The 16,325-nt window shown below is 48.9% G+C and overlaps 2 protein-coding genes across 6 annotated transcripts in view; one reads left to right on the top strand and one right to left on the bottom strand.

Annotated features, from left to right (window-relative positions):
- CAPN2 (calpain 2) overlaps positions 1-7,684 on the top strand; it is a 59,191-nt gene extending 51,507 nt beyond the window's left edge. For both annotated transcript variants that reach the window (XM_070256022.1, XM_023632677.2), the window contains 6 exons: positions 1,558-1,622; positions 2,600-2,668; positions 3,227-3,305; positions 4,534-4,650; positions 4,903-4,961; positions 6,675-7,684. In XM_070256022.1, the coding sequence (XP_070112123.1) occupies positions 1,558-1,622; positions 2,600-2,668; positions 3,227-3,305; positions 4,534-4,650; positions 4,903-4,961; positions 6,675-6,698 (413 nt within the window). In that variant the 3' untranslated portion in view covers positions 6,699-7,684. The remainder of the gene's footprint in view (positions 1-1,557; positions 1,623-2,599; positions 2,669-3,226; positions 3,306-4,533; positions 4,651-4,902; positions 4,962-6,674) is intronic.
- A 4,561-nt stretch (positions 7,685-12,245) lies between these two features.
- The window catches only part of TP53BP2 (tumor protein p53 binding protein 2), a 57,944-nt gene continuing 53,864 nt past the window's right edge, over positions 12,246-16,325 (bottom strand). For all 4 annotated transcript variants that reach the window (XM_023632663.2, XM_070256020.1, XM_070256021.1 and 1 more), the window contains 2 exons: positions 15,657-15,856; positions 12,246-13,043 (listed from right to left, as the gene is read on the bottom strand). In XM_023632663.2, coding sequence (XP_023488431.2) covers positions 13,002-13,043; positions 15,657-15,856 — 242 coding nt within the window. In that variant the 3' untranslated portion in view covers positions 12,246-13,001. The remainder of the gene's footprint in view (positions 13,044-15,656; positions 15,857-16,325) is intronic.

Raw genomic sequence — 16,325 nt, 5'->3', positions numbered from 1 at the left:
AACAGCGAAACCCTGGGCCGCCGAAGCAGAGCGTGCGAATTTAACCACTCGGTCACAAGGCCGGCCCCCTTGTGACTATTTCTTAAGCAAAAATATCAAAGCCAATATCACCCCCCCCACACATACTATTGATCACCAAGAGGGAGAAACACACACACACATCTATTTTTTTCCTCCTCAAATGATCACAAGAACCATGCTGCCTTTGATAGGATGGCTGTCCACCGAGCAGGGGTTTGTAAATGTCAGAAGTTAGAAGCCTGGATCAGAAACAAACGCGTATGTTGTCATGTCCTGAACATCAGCCCCGTGGACCATCTCTAGCAGTCTCGTGGATTTCAAAGGCTGCCTCTGGTCTAACTCCACGAGATAAAAGGAAATCTTCCACTTAGAGCCCAAGGAGAGTCCAGGGCCAGCGGGGTCTTCCATCCCGGTGAACGTGAACCACCCGCCCCTCGCAGGGACCATAGATAACTGGGACCTGCCCTGTGGCCCCGAACACACGGCTGCCTTAGAGCTTCCGTGATTCACAGAGCTCCCCACCAGGGGCTCAGAATGGCCAGACCAGCGCAGGACTTCCCCAAGGCGGGCCTGGTCCTCACCCTTCCTCCTCCAATCTGGGGGAGGACAAGAAGATGGTGTTTACCCTTGAGGCCACCAGGCACAAGTGAGGTCATGGGCTCTTCAGATGTGTGGCCATGATGAGCCCAAGGGGACTAAAGCCTCATTGTTCCTCCACAGATGGAGGGTGGGGTGGGGGAGGGGAGAATGAGGCCAGGCTTGGGTTCAGCAGCTCCTTGTTGGGGGACAGCATTTGCTTCACCCGTGCCTCTGAGCTCGGTCCCCTCCTCCGGCTGCCTGGTGATGGCTGCCTTCTGCCCAAGGGTCCCACACTGAGCCCCATGCCCATTCCTGAGACGGGGTCAGTGCCCAGATGCCAGCTTTGAGACAATTAGGTTATAGCCTTTCACAAGGACATGACAAAACAGGGGGCTCCTCATGAATCAGTGGGGAACCAGACTCACATTTGTGACAACGGTCTCATACCACCTGCCAACCCCAAACGAGACAGGACTCACCTGGTAGAGCACAGTGGCTCCAGATTGATGGCTTCCGGGTCCTCAGGCTCCTCAGTCAGCTGGGGACATGGATGCTCTGTCGCTGTCAGCAGATGGATGACCCAAGTAAATCTCTTACTCTCACGGGTCCCAGCCTACCAGGAACTCACGGGCCCTCCACTTTTCATTTCCCCGCCTGACGACCACAGGCGACTTGGTACCCGTGAGCACATAAAGACCCAATCATTTATCGTTATTTATTTACTTAAAAAGCACTTATTAGAAACCTGTTTGCCCGCAGCAAATCTACAGAGAAGTCAGGCGAATATTATGCAGCCTCTGCACTGTCCCAGGATGGTCGCCAGGAGCCAGATGTGGCGATTTAAAATAATTGAAGTATTGGAGGGTGCAGATACAGGACATTTCCATCATTGGAGGAGGTTCTATTGGACAGCGCTGCTCTAGAAGATTTCCCTGAAACATTTACTTTGTCTTCTAGGGCAAGATATCAAGTCCGATGGCTTCAGCATCGAGACCTGCAAAATCATGGTTGACATGTTGGATGTATCCTTTAATGTGGTCTAGAGAGAAGGGCTGAAGGGGCTGGAAACTTCGCTCTAGAAGGGTTCCAGCACGCTGCCCTTTAGCACGGCTGCCGTGCCGGCTTGCTGACTTGTGGTAGCACTATGGTCAGCGCGGACCTCCCTTCCTGGGGAAGCATGAGACACTAGAGATGAGGGAAAAGGAGATGCTGCGCGTCCTGGCCACCTCCGCGGGCTCCAAGTGCAGGTCGGCCAGCATCCCTGGGCCTCGTGCAGGAAATTTCTGACAGCACCCCACCATCCTCCGCCCGAAGCAGCTCAGATTTGTTTCCTGAGGGACAGTCTTTCCACTATTTCCTCTAGGGAAATATTCCCTAAACCGTGATATTTCTGATGTGAACCTGCTTCCTCTGGTCACGATTTCCTTCTTGATTCGTAGATCCGGGGCCCACCCGCCATGAGCATCCTCCTCCTTTGCTCTGGCTCCTTCCAGGCCACCCACCTGGCCCTGAGGCAGATGAGCATCCGTTTCCCCCTTGTTCCCGATGCTCACCGAGGAGTGCTGGCCAGGGACGGGCTAAGCCTCTAGACAGTTTTATCTTGTGGGCTCACAGCACCCACCGTGTAGCTCCCCCCACAAAAAGCCTCTGAGAAATACTCCAAATAGGGCTCCCCAAATCAGCAAGGGGCCAGCCATTAGAAGCCCTCTGCAGCCCCCTGAATATCATGTGACAGCTCGTTTTTAGCAGGGTCTAGGATCCTCCCACAGCACCCCCAGAGCAAACAGTAAGCGGACTCAGGGGGAGCCAGCAGGTCCCTATCTGGCCCTTCCTCCTGCCCTTAGACACAGGTTTGACCAATATAAACAGCTAGAAAAGGGTCTTTCTGCAAAGCTCCTTGTGAATATGCTGGTTCCCAGAAAGTCCAGTGGGGAGGACAAACCAGGTGACCCTATGCCGCGTGAACCTGGACCCTGGAGCTCCCCTTAACTGAAGGCAGTTGGATGGGACTGGGAAGCTGGGGTTGAAGGAATTCTACATTCTTTGGACGAAGATTCAGAAATACCAAGTAAGAGCCCAGGAGGGCGCGCGGGCGGGCCGGGGGCTCAGGAACGTGCTGTGCGTGTACTTCTGGAGGCAGCAACTCCTTACCAGGGTGGGGGGGGGGCAGTTCCAAGAGGGTGGGGATTTCACCCGTAACGGAGCTCAGGGTGAGGGAAGACAGGTGAGCCAACGCAAGCAGAAAGAACAAGGACTTCGCAACTTGTGTCTACTCCCTGCCTTTGTCTCATTATTGACGGGAAATGGGGTCATCAAAAAGCCACCCCCAGAAGTGTTCTGAAGAAGCTTGTCTGGATTTTGAGAGCTCAAGGACAAAAATTACATAGAGGATAAGATGGGCCCAAGGCAGTTGGCCAGATGATTTGATGGGCATATTTACAAACTAGCTCACAGAGAGGCAAAATACTATTAGCCATTTGAGGCAGAAACCTGGGTGATTCCTCTCAGGCCAGACTAGAGGCCCGGAGCTGGGAAAACTTCCTGCCCACTCAGCGCACGGCACAGAGGGAACTTGCCCCCTACCCTGCTCCAGGCCATGGTTTTATAACTATTTTGTATGTTCCAGAAAATTTACCGGGAAATCGACGCGGACAGGTCTGGGACCATGAACTCCTATGAGATGCGGAAAGCATTAGAAGAAGCAGGTAAGAGTTTGTGACAGTATTTTCTTCTTTCGTTTTATCTGTAGAATGTATGAATACGTATTCTATACAATCCAAAGTGGTATGCCATGTGAAATCAAGTAGGTGCTGGCTCCATACAGACGACGTTCTTTTCATTCCCCTTGTAAAGACTTAGTGGAAAAATAAACTGCAGTCCAGGATGCTCTGCCTTCTAAACCTTCTCGAATCTAAGTTTCCTTCTGAGCAGGCTGGTAGGTCAAGCAGGCAAGGCCATTCTCAAACAGACTCCCCCCAGCGCCTCTGTTTGGGTGCAGGGTTGGTTGGGCAGAAATGGGATCAACTCCACACTTGGGTAAGTCCCTAGCAGAAGGTGCTATCAAGAAAAGGGATACAAGCTGTGGGAGAACAGCAGCGTGGGAGAGTGGTGTGCTCTGAGGACAAACATGACCACAGGAGTTTGTTCATTTTATTATTGGAATGTAATACGGCAGCAGAGACCCCAAATAACTGACCTAACCAAGATACATCCTCCTCTCACATAATCCAAGCTCAAGCCATCCAAGCCGGGGCGGTGCCTCCTGCTGTCATGTCGTGTCACCAGCCTTAGAGTGTTGCCCTTATATGAGGGACCTAGGGTGGCCCGCCACCAGAACCATGTTCTGGCAGTGGGTCGACAGAAGGAAAGAAAGATGGACTCCTTGCTTTTTTAAGGGCACACATCACTCTACACACGCATCCCCAGCCAGAACTTTGTCACAAGGCCCCAGGTGGCCGCAGTGGAGGCTGAGAAATGCAGTGCTGATTCTAGGCAGCCATGGCCCATTAAAAATTCTGTTACTATGGGAAAAGGGAGAATTTATATTAGTTTACCATCAACAGTTTCTGCCATACACATCCAGGAAGAATCTAGTCTCCCAGATGATTCAGAGCTAAACGAACAAACAGAAAAGGAAGGATGGTTGACAGCATGAAGCAAGCAGCGTGACCATGGAGGTGGGGACAGGCAGGAAAATCTTACATGTTGGTCAGTAAGGAGGCAGGCAGGCTGACGGCGGACAGCTCGGAAACAGAAGCGACGGCAGAAGGCACTGGCTTTGCAAAATAAAACCAGCCTCATAGAAGAGCAGCCAGGGTACAAAAGCAATTATAACCATAGCATAAATTGCCACATCAGCCCCCTAGCCCATGAAGAGAGCCCCAGGGTGCCAGCTCATACTCAGAATCGGTTTGCCTGTTCGTTTCACTCCAGGTTTCAAGCTGCCCTGTCAGCTGCACCAGGTCATTGTCGCTCGGTTTGCAGATGACCAGCTCATCATCGATTTTGATAACTTCGTTCGGTGTTTGGTTCGACTGGAGACGCTATTCAGTAAGTGGGTGCTTGGGGAAGCCCCGTTCGGTTCTCTCGGGATTCACACGGCCTGCCTTTCCCCAGGGGTGCTGTCATCCGAACCAGAGACGTGTCTGTCCAGTCGAGAATGAAAATCCTTTAATTTGGGGGAGGAGGGAAGAAATAATAGCTTGTAACATTCAATGAAATCAGCTGCCGTATCAGGCAGGAGGATAATGTGGTCTCTGTTTCAGCTCACTCACTGATGACATCCTCTTTCTCACTCCACAGAGATATTTAAGGAGCTGGATCCCGAGAATACAGGCACGATACAGCTCGACCTCATCTCTGTAAGTCAGCGGCTCCTAAGAGGATGGGGGAGGGGGAACTTGGGCTTACTGACCTGCTTTCTAAAGCTTTGCTTTAAGACTCTTTTTGGTCTGTCGGGGATAGGCCTGTAAATGGTTATAAGATCCCGCAATGCACTTTTATTTGCCGTTTGTAGTTTGCCAACTACCTATTGATTCTCGAGTCCACAAAAACACAGCTGGTCCCTCCTCCCATGAGCTTTGCCTTGAGTGCAGCACAAGGTTAAATAAGCAGAGAGCGGCTGCAAGAGCCCTCATAGAAAACTGGACTGATTCACTGGCACGGGAGAAGGTGCTTCTAAAGAAAGCCTTTGGATGAAACTCCAGTGGGTTTTGAGAAGAGCTGTCATTCTTAGAGCAGATCCACCAAACATGCTTTCTGAGCACACTCCTTTCTCTCCCTCCTCCCCCTTTGAAATAAAACTAACAATAATAAATAAGCTCGCCGTATATAATTACCGTGCCCATGTGTCTGGCACCCCAGCAAGGCGCACCTCTGAAATGGTCGTCAGTGCAAATAAAGTTGGTTGATCAATTCCACAAAAATGCAAAGCGTGAAATGTTCTCTTGTCCTCCCGATGACAGGAAGTTCTCTTGCTTCAAAGAAAGAAGCCAGCTGGGTTATCCTTCCAGTAGCACCTGGCTCCAGTCTACACTTCCTCTCTACTCCGGGGAACTGAGCTTGGAGCGGCACAGGCGACAAAGGGCTGGGTTGGGTGGCCAGCACCGGGTGGGAATGGCAAGGTCCCCCTGTACCAGAGGAGCCAAGTGGTAGGGACAGGCATGAGACCCTTGCAAGTCTTCCCTTGAATTCTGAACTCAGGAGGAAGCCAGCCGCTAAATCCACTCTGCTATTATGCATTATAAGGTACCTTTAGTCAACTGAGAATCTATTTTAGCTGGTTACAAATAACACTAAGTTGCTTAAAACTCTGTGTAGCCTAGGAAATATCCCTACCCTGACATTACAATCTAAGCTAGAGGCAATACAATTGTGCCTTGAAATTTGCCATATGGTTAAGTTCTGGAAACGCTAGCCCCTTCATCATTCTTGCTGGGTATCCTGTTCCTCCCATTTCCTGAGACGCGTCTCGCCCACTGGCTTTCCCTCCTGTTCTAGGCCTGCCTTTCACGGGTCCCTGGAGACCCACATCTTTGCGACTAGTCTTTGCTAAGGACGAGCAGCGTCAAGAAAATGTCCCCTTCAGCTGGCAGCGATTTCAGCCCCGGCTGCAGGTTCCATCACCGGGGGAACTTTGCAGAAGTCCTGCTGCCCAGGCCCAGCCCTGACCGATTCAATCAGAATTGGATTTAAAGTTCCCAGATGACTCCAATACAGAACCAAGCTCGGAAACCACTAGTTGAAGGCGTGTCCACACCTCATGACAGTTCTGCTGTGACACTCTCAGACAGAGACAGGAAAATGCGAATTCTTATGTCTGAGTTTCACGTGTCATGCATGTCAGTCAACCCCGTAATCAATTCATGACCTCCTGATTCCAATAACACATACACCACTGGCCCATAAAAAGCTAGACTCAGGGAGAAAAATGTGAGTTAGTGCACTGATCTCTCTTAACCCTTGGTCAGCTTTTCTGGTACAGCCATCAGCCTTTCAGAATAATCTACAGGTGCTTAAATAGCCTTCAGTTTTAAAATTGGTCGCTGAACCGATTTTTTTTTTCTTCCTCACAGTGGCTCTGTTTCTCGGTCCTTTGAAGTCATAACTAATCTGCCTGAAGACTTCTCAGGAAAGAAGATCAGCCAAGGACTCAGCTTCCACAGAGAAACTTTTTATCTGGACCTTGAAATGATGGGAACATTTACTTAGACTGCTGATTATAGTGGGAAATAATCATACTATTTGAGATAGCAGAACTTTCAGATATCCAAGTAAAAGATTTGCATATTATTACAATAAAGACAAGTGATCGCTTAAGATTTGATAAGCTCAAAAAAAGCTTTAAAGCTGTAAATAGGATACACTTTTTACTTTTACACACTTCCCTGTTTATAGCAATATTAAATCAGGAAAAAATGCAGGGAGGTACTTAATAGCTGCACAAACATTAGGGCAATCCCAAAGGACACAAGGCCCTTGCTGGGCATATTTTTAAAAAGCAACTTCCAGTTTAAAGCTGCAGCTGTGGCATTTACCAGACAGCCATTTGGTTTAACCAGATACCAAGGGAACGGGTTACCATTGCCCTTAAGCAAAATGGAAAATGATGCTCCACAAAGTAATCTTGCCAAGGCATCAAGAGTCCAGGAGAGCAAGCACACCTCTGGCACTTGGATTAAACAAGACAGATTTTATAAAATTCCTTGGTTAACAGTAAGTTGTTCTCCTTAAACTCAAGTCTTTGAGCATGTCTGGTCTTACACGCCGAGTGTTATCCATCTTGAAGAGACTCTACTCTTGGTCAGCTGAAGCAGGACACCGAAACCAGGTGTCCAGCTTGCAAGCCAATCGTGATGAGAAACAATGAGCCATCTGCTGCCTGCCTCGAAACTTCGTGAACGTCACCATCTCTGCTGTCCGTGCATGGAGTCGGGGGGACATCGCATAGGGAGTACCTGTGGAAACCACCCAAGCTTGTTTCCGGGCTTCACTTTGGGGAAAATGCTAGCAATGTTATAAAAATATTGCCTTGTTGCCTTATCTTCTTCCAAACGTACTGTTTCAATAAAGAGTTGCCCAGGCAGTGGCATGCCATGCTGTCCTTCCTGGGGGGGGGGGCCTGGTGGGTGGGTTATGAGCACACCCAGTTACAGCCTGCGTCCCCTTCCACAGGGTGTGCTGCCTCTGCAAACCCCCGTAGTGGGAGGAAAAGGCAGCTTCTCCATCATTTCAATGTGGAACTATAAACATTTATAAAAATCCAATTCAGAAGCTCTGATAATTGACCGAAAAATGGGCGTGGCTGTAATTTCCACTGCTTGCTGGTCTCCTAAGGAGCCACAGGCAAGGTCCCTGCTCACCGGCCATCTAAACGTCACTGTGGCTGACTCCTGCTGGTGTGGGGGACAAGAAAGGGAGCCGAGACGACGGGCAGAGAAATCACTGGTCTGCTGTTCGTGATCCTTGAGGAATCATTAAAAAAATGGGAACAATGTAAGATGACTTGAGCTAGGTAATGCCAGCTTAAGACTTCATGAAAAGAAAGGAAGATGGATTTCCCCAATTCAACTTGAACGAGTTTAAGTTCGTCCTGCTGCCCCACTGCTGTCTGAGGCCCAGTAGGCGGCAATCCCCTGGGGGATGAGATTTTTCTGATTCAGCAGCACAGGCTTTGGGCTAAGAGTGAGATGTGGGGAGTGACTCCAGATTGAAGCAGCACGGGCAGTGTGGCCAGGGGCTGGGAGGTGGAGGGACACGCAGGCCCCTCCCAACCCGCGGGGCTGCTCCAGACTTTTCCGGCAGCGCTGGGTGCCCTGCCCCTGCTGTGGCACTTTAATCTGTAGAGCTGAACTAGGTCACCACTTCTTAAAAGTCTATTTTAGTCACAGTATAAGAAATAAAGTGAAAATAAAAAGATAAGGTACATGCTTATCATAGCAAATGTAGAAAAGACTGGAAAAGAGAATTATCAAGTACTCTGAGTTCTCCCACATAATAAACATTTGCCAATGCCCATTTTACAGGGGAAAAAAAAAATGACCAACAAAGCACATCCCCTCGACTTTCTGAGCCTGGAGGAAGTCCCAGACCCTAACCCCTCACTGCCTCCTTGCCCCCAGCCCGTGAAGGAAGCCCCCCGAATCTCTGCTCTGAGTCCCAGTCTCAGGCCTACCCAGCCCCCTCGTGTGTCTTCAGTTCTTCCCTCCACAGGGTCTAAGCAGGCCTCAGTGCTCCCCACATTGCGAAGCGCCCTTACACCCTCCTCCCCTGCGTCATCCAGACAGCTGTCCTGCTGGACCCTAATTCTGCCTTTCACAGGGTCCCCTCCACCCTCTGCAGTCCAGCTAACGGCCCGCCCACGCTCCTCAAACAGCTGCTCTTTAGGATCGCACTTACCTCCTGGTGCCGGATCCTACTAGCAAGGACCAGCCCTTACCTTCTGGGTTCTCTGCCAGCCTGCCCCCCATGCCCTCTGCGCTCTGCCCCCAGGGATCCCGCTCTCTCGTGTGCCCCCGCTGTTCCTCCCCTAGTTAAAATCCCTCCGTGGCTCCACTGTCTTCAGGCTCTGAGCACAGCTGAAATTTACAGGCCATCCTCTTGGGCAGAGTCCATTCCTCAGCTGCCTTATTCCTCCTTTTCAAAACTCTAAAAATTCTGCTATCATAAAGATGTGCCTATGGCATCAATTACAATACACAAGAACCGGAAAACAGCCGTTAAGTTCAACGTTAGAAACACTGGACACACTGCAAGACAGATATTGTGCAGCCATTAAAACTCAGGTCTATGATACAGTGTCAGGCATAAAACAGAATATGGACTTGCTTAAACAGTAAACTCAGCTATGGAAAGAGAAAAAGCACAGACAAGACTAGGAGGAAACATGCTCGAATGTTAATGGCGGTTGCCTCTTTTTTTGTTGTTAGTGCTGTGGAGTGGATTCTGACTCCCAGTGACCCTGTGTACACAGAGCGGAACCCTGCCCAGTCTTTTTGCACCATCCTCTCATCTTCTGGCACTCTATCACAGTGCTTCTCTACTATTCATGGGGTTTTCATGGCCAATTTTTCCGGAAGTGGGTGGCCAGGTCCTTCTATCTCTTCTGTTTAGTCTGGAAGCTCCGCTGAAACCTGTCCACCATGGGTGACCCTGCTGGAATTTGAAATCCCAGGGACACAGCTTTCAGCACCCCAGCCACACGCAGCCACCACAGTATAACAAGACAGGCGGGTGGTGTGGTTCCCTGACTGGGACACAAACCTGGGCCACAGCGGTGAGAGCGCCGAGCCTTAACCACCGGACCACCAGGGCTGGCTGTGGTGGCCTCTAGTGTGATCCTCTTCTCCTCCTGCTTCATAACCCTTTTCTGTACTTTTAAATATTTCTATAAGGAGCTTTGACATAAGGATCCTCTGATAATAAAACAAGTAAAAAACCAAAAAGGGGGAATAAAAACAAATGATGTTCTAAGTTTAAGATAAGGAAATAAAACAGACCATCAGGGCTGGCCCTGTGGCCTAATGGTTCAGTTCAGTGTGCTCCACTTCCGTGGCCCGGGTTCAGTTCCTGGCACGGACCTACACCACTCATCAGCCATGCTGTGGCAGTGTCCCACATGCCACAACTGGAAGGACCCACAACTAAAAATATACAACTGTACCAGGGGGCTTTGGGGAGAAAAAGGAAAAATAAAATATCTTTTAAAAAAACCCAGCTGATGCCATTTTCCTGACTTTCACATCTTCCCTTTTCATCCATTTGTGCAGTTCTTTGTACCTTTGTACCAAGTACCTTCAGGGACAGTGCTTAGCATGGTTCCCCTCACCTCTCTGAGGGGTGCTGAGGCGATGGTATTAAACTCCATTTCAGTTTAGGAAACCAAGTCTCAGCGGGTCCAGTGTCCTGGGCGAGGTTCAGTGATTGAGCAGAAAGTGCGCCAGCCCAGGACTAGAACCCACACATTATCTGCTTCCTATTGCTGCTGTGATGCATTAGCACAGACTGAGTGGCTTACCAACTCTCTTGGCTCTGCAGGTTAGAAGTGCAACACCTGTCTCATCAGGCGAGCTCACTCCCCACCGGAGACTTGAGGAGGATCCGTGTCCAGGCCCACTCAGGCTGGGAGAATTCAGTTCCGTCTGGCTACAGGCCTGAGGTCCCCACTTCCTTGCTGGCTGTCAGCCAGGGGTTCTTCTCAGCTTCCAACTTCCCTGGCTCCCGCCCCCTCCATCTTCAAAGCCAGCAAGGGCAGGACTGGCTGAGTCCACCTCATCCTCCCAATCTCGCTGCCCACCCCCCTGCCTCACCTCTCCGGCTCGGAAGAGCTCACGTGATTACACTGTGCCCACCTGGGAAATGCAGGATAACCTCGCTATTTCAAGGTCAGTTGATTAGTAAACTTAATTAAATCTGAAAAGTCTCCCACAGCAGCGCCTAGATTAGTGTCTGACTGAATAACCTTAGCTATCCTAGCCTGTTCAGGCTGCTATAACAAAACAGCACAGACTGAGTGGCTTACACAACAGATGTTTATTTCTCGCAGTTCTGGAGGCTGGAAAGTCCAAGATCAGGGTGCACCAGATTCGGTGTCTGGTGAGAGCTCTCTTCCTGGCCTGTAGCTGGTGGTCTTCTTGTGTCCTCACATGGCACAGAGAAACGGGCCCCTCTGGTCTTCCTCCCATAAGGACGCTAATCCCACCATGGGGGCTCTACCCTCACATAAACCTAATTACCCCCAAGGCCCTACCTCCAAATGCATCTCATTGAGAGTTAGGGCTCCAACATCCAGTCCATGGCACCAAGGGACAGGAACATGGGGGGAGGGGGTCTTTAGAATTCTGCCTACCACACGTCTTCTGACATTTAGTTCATGTTGTCATTATTTCTCTTTTACTCTGAAAGGCATGAACGTTCTTTCATCTCCCTTTCTTGCTGGGATTTAGCTACTCATAAAAAAGTATAAGTAAAAGTGGTCACTGGTTTTTCATTTGCATCTTCTATTAAATAATACAGTTCCACTAAGCAAAACGGGTTCTAAAACAATTCACGAACTTGGTAACAAATTAATAAAACAATGTGGAGACGTTGTCCCTGTAAGTTTTCATCCCACAAATCAATGTATAACTCTATGAAAAACATGACATAAAATGAGGACACATGAGGGGCTTGCTCGGTGGTGTAGTGGTGAAGCTTGCATGCTCCGCTTAGGCGGCCTGGGGTTCATGGGCTTGCATCCCAAGGCCGGACCTACTCACTGCTCATCAAGTCATGCTGTGACCACATCCCATATATAAAATAGAGGAAGATTGGCACAGATGTTAGCTCAGGACCAATCTTCCTCACCAAAAAAAAAAAAAAAAAAAAAAAATCAGGACAGTGGAACAGTCTGAGGCTTTATGTAAGTACAAGTTTCTATCACCAGGTGCCCTAAGATCTTTTTTTTTAAAAAAAAGCTTAATTCTCTATCAAAGACTACCACAGAACTCATGAATTGCAAAACAGTTTTCTGTAAGCAAAGAAATACTTCTTACATTTAAGCACATGGCTGGTAAAGAAGTATTATTTTTCAGCTAAGAAACCCGAATGGCTTGTGAACTTTAAACAAGGCTGTTAAATGACATCAAAAACTAAAACCAGTAAAAGGCTAGAGTCAAAAAGTTTAATTTTATTACAATTGTTTTTAAAGGCAGCTATGATCTTGACAAATATTATGGGTAAGTCTATAGGAAGTCTAATTTCTGAGATACAAAAGACAATAAATACAGATTCAAATTCACCCTAAAACAAGATCCTAACTCTAATTTCCTGCAGCGTAGCTTAGTCTCGATATTTCAAATACATGCGTGATTCCGAAGACGCTACAAGAACTCGTAACAAAGTCATTGCTCTCGACAGCCAGCAGTCCTTCACCGACAATGTCCCAGCGTGCGGCAGCTTCGAGGCGTCCCATGAGTCCCGAGGGCCTGCTGCTGCCGGGGGACAATGGGAGATGGCACCACGATGACACTGGTCCTTTCTGGTGGGAGGACAAGTAGAGGGGCAGGTGCCGAAAATCTTCAACTAAGCTGGATGTGAAGCTCGTTTCCCAGTAGCCCCAGAAATGGTCCTATTTCTTGTGGAAAGCAGGATTGTCGCCGTGCGTCTTTCGGAGTGCCACACGGAACGCCTCTACCCCAGTGCACAGGCAGCTTACCCCTCAGCTCCATTTCACTGTGCCGAACGTCCTCCACGAACAGGGAATTCTTCAATCCTTCATTTTCTTCCAGAGAACATTCTTCATCGCTTTCAAGTTGCAGTGTCATTAAAATAAGTCTTGTGAATTTTTTGCCAAAAACAATCACATTACTTCTTCTTAGTGATAACAGAGATGAATTCTTCATTAACTCAAGTTCTGTGAAGTTTCAGGCCAAGCTCCTCTGTCTTGGTTTAATTCTTGGGTATAGCTGCAAGAGAGTTTAAAAAATATTTACAGACGTGGGAGTCTAACAAAATTTCAAGAAATACTGGGGGAGAGGGGTTGATGTCACAAGAAAGAAATTAAACTAAAGAAAGAACTCCTTCTGCCCCGGGGAGCCCCAGGGCTGCCTGAGTACACAGACTCACAATTAACAACTCTTCCAACCAGCTATCTGCAAGGACAGTCAAGAGCTGCAGGGGTCTCTCAATGGTGACAATACCATGGTGCAGTGACACAAAAATCCACTATGGTTCTAAGCATTAACACAATCAGCAGTTTGTTGAACCATAAATCAAGTCTAACAGGAACCACAAACTTCTAAATGTGACTTGCAATGTGCTATAGGCTCCAGCGTCAGGGTCTTCCATCCCAAGGGCAAAGATAAGAGATGCAAGTGTCTTTCAACTCTATTCTCAATGGACATAACATGGTGTCGTGGGACTTGAGGCTCTCAGGAACAAAATGTCACAGACTAAAAGTCTACGGATTTAAGGAAAGATACGTGGAGGCTTTTGTTTTAGGATTTTGTGGTTCTGTGTTTTCTATAACAAGAGCTGGAGAGGAGAGGTTTGTGAAGGCTGCAAGATGCCCAGTCTTGAAGCCAAGAGTCAGACTAGTAATTCAACTGGCAAACTGAACAGAAACCCTCCTCGCTCTCTTCCTGCTCCTTAGACAAAGGGAAAAAAGGTTTACTGCAAGAAAGCAGCCAGACTTCAGCCAGACTGGACACTAGCTGGTGGGTCGATGTTCTCTAAAGGATTATTTTTCTCACTGAGAGAAGATATTTACCCAACACAATTTTCTAGGCTCCTGAAATTCAATATTCCCACAATGTCCTTTTTTTTCTTAACCTCAAAAGAAAACAAAAATTAAGTTGTGTAGAGGCCACTTCTACCTAGAAAAGCTTTCCAAAAGACTAAGAATATTTAAGCGTCAGATTAAAATAGAAATCTTTAGTCCAATCTGTAGATTCCGGAACCTTCCAAGAGCCAAATGCACAAGACAGAATTCAGTCTGAGACCAACTGCTTCCACGCTTGGGCACGAACAACTCCCCCCACACGTCATCACCCACAGGACCTCTCTATTAGAAACTAAAACGAAGGACTCAAGCAAGCAACGAGCTCTAAGAGGCAGAGCTTTTCCCAGATGAGAAACTATACAGAGCGAAAGTGCCCGCTTGCCATTCATGTTCCTCGGAGAAGGGAAGTGGCTCATACTGGAGGTGACACTCCTCTGGTGCCAGAGGCTTCACAGAAGCAAACGAGGGTGCGTGCGAGGGAACGACTTTCACATTTCTACTGTCGTCTGGGAACGTGAAAGTTCTCCTAAAGCCTCTGGAGCCTGATTTTTTTCACTTTCGTTATTCTTTATAGTTTATATCAGGATCACATGAAGACTCTACACCCTATTTCAGCACTGGGGTTAAATGTCGCTATCAGGAAGGCGGCGGTTGGGGCTGATGAAGTCATTTACGCCGCACATCAGACAACAATGGAGAAGGAAGAGTCAGGAGGGGGAGACGGAGGGCAGCAGCCAGGTCGCAATACTGCAGTCACTTTAACCAGGTCCCCAGAGGGCAGAGCCCGAGCGGGGGACACTCCCGGCAAGACCTGGTGCGCGGCCCGAGGCCGGAGGAGAAGCTCTGTGGGGACCCGAGCACACCTGCCCGATGGCTGAGGGTGACACCAGTAAAAACAGCTCCCGTCTGCGCGATGTGCCACTCCGGCTTTATCCTCACAGCCATCTGAGGGGGCAGCCTGCTCCAGCGCCCCCACCGTCCTCCTGGGCCCTGAGCACCCAGCGCCCACGTGTGCAGGGGGCTCTGAAGTGACGTGGACGCTGGTGTCCCGACTGGATGCGCCCGCTGGGGGCTGCATCGGCCCGTCCCTCCCTCGCTCTCCTTACTTCCCCCTCAACGGCAGAGTCTGCGAGCACCTGTACCTTTAAACTTTTATCTCGGGCTCTCACCTACCCCATCACTTCTCTCCTCCCTCCCACACGTGCGGCAGGGCCCCCGCCTCACATGCGACCAGGTGAGGGAAGACTGGAAGCTGCACGAGAGCCAAACGCAAAGTCTTGACAGAGCTTACTCCGCTGTCCTTCCTCCGTCCGACCACAAGGAGCCTCTTCCCTGGAAATCCGCCTGAGAGTCTTACCTGATGAGCACAGTCCCTTTGCACTAATAGAGAGGTGTTATTGGTTTCTACGTGTTTATACGATTTTATGAAAATTAACATCAAATAGTAGGAAAAAGCAAAGAAGCCTGTCTTCAGTGCCCGATTCAAGCTCTCTACCAGATTTGAAAATCCTAATTTAAACAAACTGAAAATTTATTTCAAACGTCATGAGCTCAATTCCTATCAACTATGCAGTTATCTTTATTCTATTTATAAACGCAGACAGGACGCCCGTCCTCTACTGACCCTACAGGAATCAATGAAAATGTGGCTTCGAGTCTCAATCTACAACTAGCAAAAATGTAGAATTCCGTATCTCAGTGACAAGGGGCAGCAGGGCGCACTGGATTCGTAACACACAGCAGTTTTCACACAGCCCGTCTCGACACACAGGAGAACCTCCCAGTGTGGGATACTCACTCCCAGCAAATTGCGTGGCACGTATCCTTCCTTCTCGTTGAGGCGCGCCCACCACCACTCGACCTCCTCCTCGTCTTCCCTGCGGATGATGGTCATGCAGTCGCCTTCCTTCATGGGCAGCTCGTCGTCATTCTGAGGCTCATAATCCCAAAGTGCATAAATGACTCCTTTATTCATTATGCCCATTTTCTCCTGAACGCCTAGAATCATGACAGTAAGATACAGCACAGGATACGTAACTCAGAGTACACTCCTCTTAAGAACTTTTAGCTACAGATATAAAACCAAATGAGCAGAATTGGGTAAGTGCTGGAATGTCAGAGCTACTACATTAAATGTTCAGGACATAAATTTCCTGGGGTCAGGGGAGGAGTGGAAGGGACGTACAAAAGACAAGTTAACGTGTGCTATCATCTCTGAACAGCTCTTAAAAACTAACAAACACCTCATAAGCAGCTCTTGAAACTAGTCTCACTCAGAATACAAAACTTTTGCAAGCTTAGGAATTAAAAAAGGACTGTTCCATGGGGCCAGCCCAGCAGCACAGTGGTTAAGTTCACGGGCTCCACCTCGGCAGCCCGGGTTCACAGATTCAGATCCCCGGTGCTGACCTAGCACTGCCTGTCAGGTCACACCATGGCAGCATCCTACATAAAATAGAGGAAGACT

Source organism: Equus caballus, chromosome 30, assembly GCF_041296265.1.
Source record: "Equus caballus isolate H_3958 breed thoroughbred chromosome 30, TB-T2T, whole genome shotgun sequence".
Lineage (NCBI taxonomy): Eukaryota > Metazoa > Chordata > Mammalia > Perissodactyla > Equidae > Equus > Equus caballus.
Note: the sequence above shows the minus strand (reverse complement) of the source record. Positions and strands in the feature narration are given on the sequence as shown.